The 7,353-nt window shown below is 30.4% G+C and overlaps 1 protein-coding gene across 1 annotated transcript; it reads right to left on the minus strand.

The window, feature by feature from the left end:
• Positions 1-627: 627 nt before the first annotated feature.
• LOC101492194 (B3 domain-containing protein At3g25182-like) lies at positions 628-1,395 on the minus strand. Its single transcript, XM_004516092.3, has one exon. The coding sequence runs from the start codon at positions 1,393-1,395 to the stop codon at positions 628-630; it is 768 nt and encodes a 255-aa protein (XP_004516149.3).
• Between the last annotated feature and the right edge of the window lie 5,958 nt (positions 1,396-7,353).

Genomic DNA, 7,353 nt, shown 5'->3' on the forward strand with positions numbered 1-7,353 from the left:
CAAATACGATAAATAAATGAATAAGAAGAAATTGAAATCAAAACTCTAAAATAAGATAAAATAGAGGATAAATACATTAATAAAATTCTATAAAATAAATTTTTAGTTTTTTGTATTATAATAGCAAAAGAGACTTAATTCCTTACTCATGTGTTTAATAAATAGTGATAGATTTGTATTCCTATATTAATTTACATAAAAAGTAGTCTACGTCTAATAATAATTAGTGATCAATTTGTATTCCTATATTAATTTACATAAAAAGTAGTCTACATCTAATAATTTTGATTGAATATTATAATATAACTTTTTTATTCAACTATTATAACTTGTTACAAAGTGTAAATTGTGAAAAGATGAAATAAAATAAATTTACAAGTGGATCATAGCAAGTTGAACAAAAAATTATAAGAAGTAGCATTTAATATTATTTTTTACTTAAATAAGAGAAAAACACTAAAATTGTACATTAATTTTTACTCACAAAGCATGTGACCAACGTTAGAAAAAAATTATTTACTAATAAAAAAAAAATTAAATACATCATGATGAAAGAATTAACATTTTGGTTTGAATAATCGTAAGAAAACTATAATAATAACCACAAAATTAAAAATCTTGCTATAACTAAGAATTATAATCGTCGAGCAAAAAGTGTAGCTTGTCATTGATCCTAAATGACCAAATGTTGAGTTTTTGATCCTCTTTCAAATTGTTTTGCAACAAAAGAAGCTTCCAATTCTTAATAAGATTATAAACACTAGTCGGTTGCATCTTTGACTTTTTGTGCATCTTCCACATTTTCAAAGACATAGTAAATTCTCTAAACGAAGAATCCAACACAATCACTTCCAACCCAAGAGGTTTATCTTCTTCCTTTGTATCTAATATCTTCTTCTCCCTCTCAGTGAGAAAATCACATGTGATTTTGTTAAGTGGCATTGAAAGACGATTGTTATTTATGTTGAGATCCGTTTTAAACAACTTCTTGCACATAACATATCTTACTTTAGTACCATTCAACTTTGTGATCTTGTCCATGACATGAATAGGCAATTTTGGTAGTTGTGATGATTCATTTTCGTTTATGATATTTGGTTTCACTCTTCTTTCTCCATAAGACGTGCTACCTTCGTCACTTGAGCAACACCTCTTCTTGCTATTATCCAATTTCTCTTCTTTCATAGAGTTTTGTAAAATAAGAGGTGAATTTGTTTCTTGACAAACACTTTGACGTAGTTCTTCAATTTGTGATAACTCTTCATTGGTGTAGAAATGTGGAGCAACTTGTGCTAAAATATTATTTAAAGTGAAATGAACTTTTGGATCGAAAGGAGTGCTCTTTTTCTTTTCCATCATAGCTTCTATATCTCGCAACATTGTTTTCTTCTCCATTAAGATTTCTTTTCTCTTTTAATAATGTTGTGATTAAAATTTATCATATCAATAGTGTATTTATATATAGAAGAGTTTTATAGACTATTTAAAAAAGATATTATCTTATTATCTATCTTATTATCTTTTAAAAAAGATTTTGCTATTTGAATAGACTATTTAAAAAAGATATTATCTTATTATCAATTCTGATTTTGTTGTATGTAACTGAATTTGAAGGAAGGGGTGCACATTTTATAGGGAATGCGAGATTCAAGGCTCGTTGTTTGGACGAATCATATTAGCTGTCTTTTGATCAAAGCAGAGAGATAGAAAGAGCGGCTTGGATCTAATGTGCGACGGGTGCGTGTTGGATTGACTTGCAGAAAATTGTGGACAGGAACACAAGAAAATTCAGTTTGGCAGTTGAATCAACGGCTACTTAATTAGAATGTAAGTTTAGTTTTGAATTAATAAATTTTGTATATTTATTAAAATTTATTTTAGTAAAAAGTGATAATTCTTTGTTTGATTTTGTGGTGATAAAAAGTAATTTTGAATTAATTAGTTTTAGTCACAATAAGTTTATTGTACTAGAAAATAATAGCTCAATAAAAACGATTTTTGAGCTCCTCTTTAAACTGTTTAAGTGGAATTTTTGTTTGTCAAACGTAGTTGTTTACGCATATAGCATCGGATCGCTACAGGCAAGCCATTGAAAGAAATGAAAACTTCCTTATTTTCTTATTTTCTTATTTCATTGGATCACACAACTTTTCCACCTACTGGGTTAAAAACCACTGGAGCAAGAAATTGAAAATTGTGGTTTCATTTACTTATACAATTTTACTCTTAATATATTTACAATTTTACTTTTTGTGTTTCTTTTTCTTGCCAAGAACTTTTAAACATTTTATTATCGATATATAGTTTCTTGCCAAGTACAATTATACTTTTTATGTTTGTGCTATAGTTTTTTTGTTTTGTTTTGAGTTTCTACTAATTTTTAGTTATATTAGGTTTTTTTGATATATATTTGAAAAAAAAAAATAAAACTCATTTTAACTACAATTGAAGTTGCAAGGAATACATATAGTAATCTTCTTTTCACAAGTTAACTATCTACAACATTAACCAGTACAAGAGGCTGGGAGATGTACCAGCTTGATGTTAACTCATTCAGTATTTGATGTTTTTCTTGAAGAAGTTATGTTTTTCACCACTAGAATTTAGGATCAAAGAAAATGAAGATGAGATGTTTAAATTTAGAAAATCCCTTATTGCTTAAATCAAGCTTCTAAAGCTGGGAATATAAGTAGTAACTCATTTCTTATCAGAATTGGATTCACCAACTATAAAATAGAATATGGTATTAGGTGAAGCACTACTCTCAAAAGGAAAGTTCATATTGATAATTTTTATATTTTGTTGTAGATAAATCTTGATTAAATCTTCTGGTAAATAATTCATATCTTCTCGTGATAAATTTTGATCAAATCGTCTTCAAATCTTGGCCATTTTTTTTTTTCATCTTAGTCAAAGATTTTCTTCGATCATAAATTTGAATTCAATCTTATTTTAGATTTTCTTCAAAAATATTTGACCATATCTTCTTTTCAACTTTGTCAAAGATTTTCTTCAATCATAAATCAAGTCTTATTTTAGATTTTCTTAAAAAATATATGACCGTATTTTCTTTTCAACTTGGTCAAATACTTTCTTCAATCACTAATCCTAATCAAATATTATTTTAGATTTTCTTCAAAAACATGAATTTTCCTTCATACTATGTGAAGCCAAATATATCGTTCCAACAAAATAATTTTGTTAACGTCAAAATTTTAAGTATAAAACCAACTTGGTTCCAACTATCTCCCCTTTCTCTTATAAATACTTGTACTTCCCCTTACTTAAGGCTCCCCACACGTCTAAGTATTTTTTCTCCCCAGATTATCAAAAAAATTTCTCCCTGCTTTTTCATCAGACAAAAAGTCTTAGGACACAAGTCTCCAAACATTCCAATTGCCAAAAAGATCCATAGAAACTGAGAAAAATGCGTTTTTTTACATTAAAAAATGTATACGCGTCCCAGGTGAGGAATTTATGCTTCAGACGCAATTGGACAGATTCAAGAATGTCAAAATGCGCCCCAGGCGCGGGTTTTGCGCTTCGGCACAAAGCCTCTTCTGTCTGATGTATACTGCATTTTTCTCCTCTTTTGAGTCTGAATTTGATTTCAATTGGACATCTAGAACTCCGAATATGGCTAAAATACTCCACATAGGTTATGTTGATTTATCACCAAAATTCAGCACTACACTAAAACAAATAAACAACACAAAAATATGAACAATCTCTACTTAATCAAGGAAATAAGAACATAAACATTTCATTAAATCCAATCTCTACTTAATCATATGCATATTTCATGAAAAATATGCATATGATGAAGAGTCATCATTTTTACTCCTCAATTGTCCTATGTTAAGGATTTAGTTTACTTCAAATTAGGCTTAATTGTTTCAATTTTGGTCTATCTCAAGACACCTTAACTTATTATAATAGGAAATTCTTGTGTCAAAACTAAGGAACCTATTTATCCCGCACACATAATTTCAAAGTTTCGATTTAGCCCTATTAACATGCTCATCATTAGGCCTTGCTCAAAAATCAAATGCAATAATGGCTAATGGGATAAGCTTCAAACACATAACTTTATTAAAATAAGCCAACAAAGATGTTATCACAAACACTACAAGAGGTCAAGCATCAAAATATATTTTCTTCCCCACACTAGCAATAACATGGTCCTCAAGATAGAATATTATAATAGACTAAATGAATGAATAAATAAATAAGAGAAAGTAAAAGTGACGTCTCTGAAATTCTAATTTCATATTCACCCACCATTATGCTAGGGTCCTGCAGAATAAGATATTTTTTCAAATGGTCTTGCATCTTATAGTCACTAAAATCCTTAGTAACAACCACATTATAATAATATGAAGAAATGATATAAGAGATGTTTTCAGAGGAAATTATAGCTTTAAAAGCATCTTATTTCTGACCACATCTTAATGTCACTTTTCCTTTTTCTACCTCAACTATAGCATCATTAATGGTTAATATAGTCTTTCCCAAAATGATTGGGGTATCTTTCTTTTTGTTTATGACTATAACCAAATGGTCTCGTTGATTCTTCTCAAAATTGGTCTCCTTCGTAAGGGTTTTTTCTCTTTCAATAGACATTTGTCTCTCATGTCCAAGTTATCCATTCAACTCTTCATCAGTCGTGATAGTGAGGATTTTGGCTTCATCTGGCTTGGGCTCAATTTTAGTGAATAATGCATATTGAGGCCTTAGAGATAACTGATCAATGTTATTTTGCATCAAGGTTGTAAGTGTCTCATAAATATCTAGCTCATTTTCCTACTTTGGACTTTGAGATTGCATGCAAGGTGGTACGTAAGCGAGGAATAAGGATCATAATGATTCCAACCAGGGCATATCTCATAGTAATCTCAATAATTTCTTATTAGAGATTCTTGACTATCATTCCCCACTAAGTCACAATATTGACAAGGAGGAGGAAGGAATGTCTTTAACTGTGTGACACCCTAAACCCCAAAATACTATATATATAATAATTTATATTATATTTCTATAAAATTTACAGCAGATAAATAAAAATATGTTTCCAAGAAAATAAAAACTTTTATTTTTAACTTAGGATATCATGTTTCTCAAAAATCAAAAGGAACACTTTAAACTTATTTTCTCCATTAAAATAGTGTAATCTCAAAAAGCTTGATTTAAGTATTATTACTTGATTTAATTTAAAAACATACTAGAACTTCTAAGATTTTCATACAAAAATTCGTTTCAAATTAAATAAGTAAAATACAATTTAAACCCTTATTCCCGGTATCACCTATCAGAGCGTGGTTCCTCCCAAACGTGAACTTCAATATTCATTAACCTGTAACAACTGCGATTTCACAAACGCATGGCCAAGCCAGTCAAACACAAACAACGAAGGAGGCGAGTTTTGAAAATCATGATGGCAGTATAGTACAAGTAAGAAGAACACGCAAACAATCATATTAGAACCGTATCATTTGTTGGATTTTGAGTTTCAAAAACTATTTAAAAATCACAATTTATGCCATCGAAGATATTACTGGGTTGAGTCGCGGACTAGGTCGCTCTCTTTAAGACGTTTCGCGGCACTGCCCAAATTGTGCAAGGCAGACTTGTTGGATTTTGATCCTTTGATTCCTAATTTTGACATAATTAATAATTCAACAATGTTCATACAATGCATGATAAATCTAATATTTGAATTGAGCAAGATTTCAGGAACCATAATCAAACCCTACACACTTGGATCAAATTGCTTGGAACACAAGAAATCAACAAAAGTTGAATTCTGAATATGTAAATCGATTGGGAAATCGATTTCATAACAAGGGTGTAAGGAAATCTTAAGTGTTTGTAAATGTGCAATCGATTAGGCAATCGATTAGATCAATTAAAAATGAAAAATGCACAAGTCAGTAGCCTCTGATTTGGAGGAAATCGATTGGTAAATCGATTGAACATTTCACAAATCAAACCTGATGGTAACACATCGATTGGTAAATCGATTGAATGAGTCACAGTGGCACTCCAGTGCTGAGGAAATCGATTGGCAAATCGATTGACAAAGTATCATTTGAAAAATGACCTCACCTGTGACAAATACAATCGATTGGACAATCAATTGTTAACACTTTCAATTTTGATAAAGTTTGGTTGCAATCGATTGGCAAATCGATTGAACTAAACACCAGGTAAAAACTTTTCAGGAACATGCCACCAAAGCGATTGACAAGTCGATTGATATCAAATAGCTGAGCCACTGTTTTGAAACCAATCGATTGGCAAATCGATTGATATTAAAACTGAATCACTATTTTGAATCACATCGATTGACAAGTCGATTGATATCAAATAGCTGAGCCACTGTTTTGAAACCAATCGATTGGCAAATCGATTGATATTAAAACTGAATCACTATTTTGAATCACATCGATTGACAAGTCGATTGATATCAAATAGCTGAGCCACTGTTTTGAAACCAATCGATTGGCAAATCGATTGATATTAAAACTGAATCACTATTTTGAATCACATCGATTGACAAGTCGATTGATATCAAATAGCTGAGCCACTGTTTTGAAACCAATCGATTGGCAAATCGATTGATATTAAAACTGAATCACTATTTTGAATCACATCGATTGACAAGTCGATTGATATCAAATAGCTGAGCCACTGTTTTGAAAACAATCGATTGGCAAATCGATTGATATTAAAACTGAATCACTATTTTGAATCACATCGATTGACAAGTCGATTGATATCAAATAGCTGAGCCACTGTTTTGAAAACAATCGATTGGCAAATTGATTGATATTAAAACTGAATCACTATTTTGAATCACATCGATTGACAAGTCGATTGATAACAAGTAGCTGAGCCACTGTTTTGAAAATAATCGATTGGCAAATCGATTGATATTAAAACTGAGTCACTATTTTGAATCACATCGATTGACAAATCGATTGACATCAAAAACCTGAGCCACTGTTTTGAAAACAATCGATTGGCAAATCGATTGAAATAAACTTGTTGAAAACACAGTGAACTCTGAAGTTTGGCAAATCGATTGAGTAATCGATTGAAAATAGTTTTATTAAAACAGTTTCCCAGAAATCGATTAGGCAATCGATTTATACAGGTCTGGACATGTTCTGATGAAAAGTGTTGTTTTAAAGAATCGATTGGTAAATCGATTAGCTTGTATAGTTTCAAGATTAAAGAAAACCAAGATCGCGATAATCGATTGGCACATCGATTTAGCTCATTTTATAGCTTTACAAAATCGATTGGGAAATCGATTTGATAGTTGGTTTTTCAGAAACTATATAAGATGTC

This window comes from Cicer arietinum, chromosome 7 (assembly GCF_000331145.2).
Source record: "Cicer arietinum cultivar CDC Frontier isolate Library 1 chromosome 7, Cicar.CDCFrontier_v2.0, whole genome shotgun sequence".
NCBI lineage: Eukaryota > Viridiplantae > Streptophyta > Magnoliopsida > Fabales > Fabaceae > Cicer > Cicer arietinum.

Bases quoted from the DNA above. Each gene is read 5' to 3' on its own strand.
- LOC101492194 (XM_004516092.3), bottom strand. From the start codon at position 1,395: ATGGAGAAGAAAACAATGTTGCGAGATATAGAAGCTATGATGGAAAAG.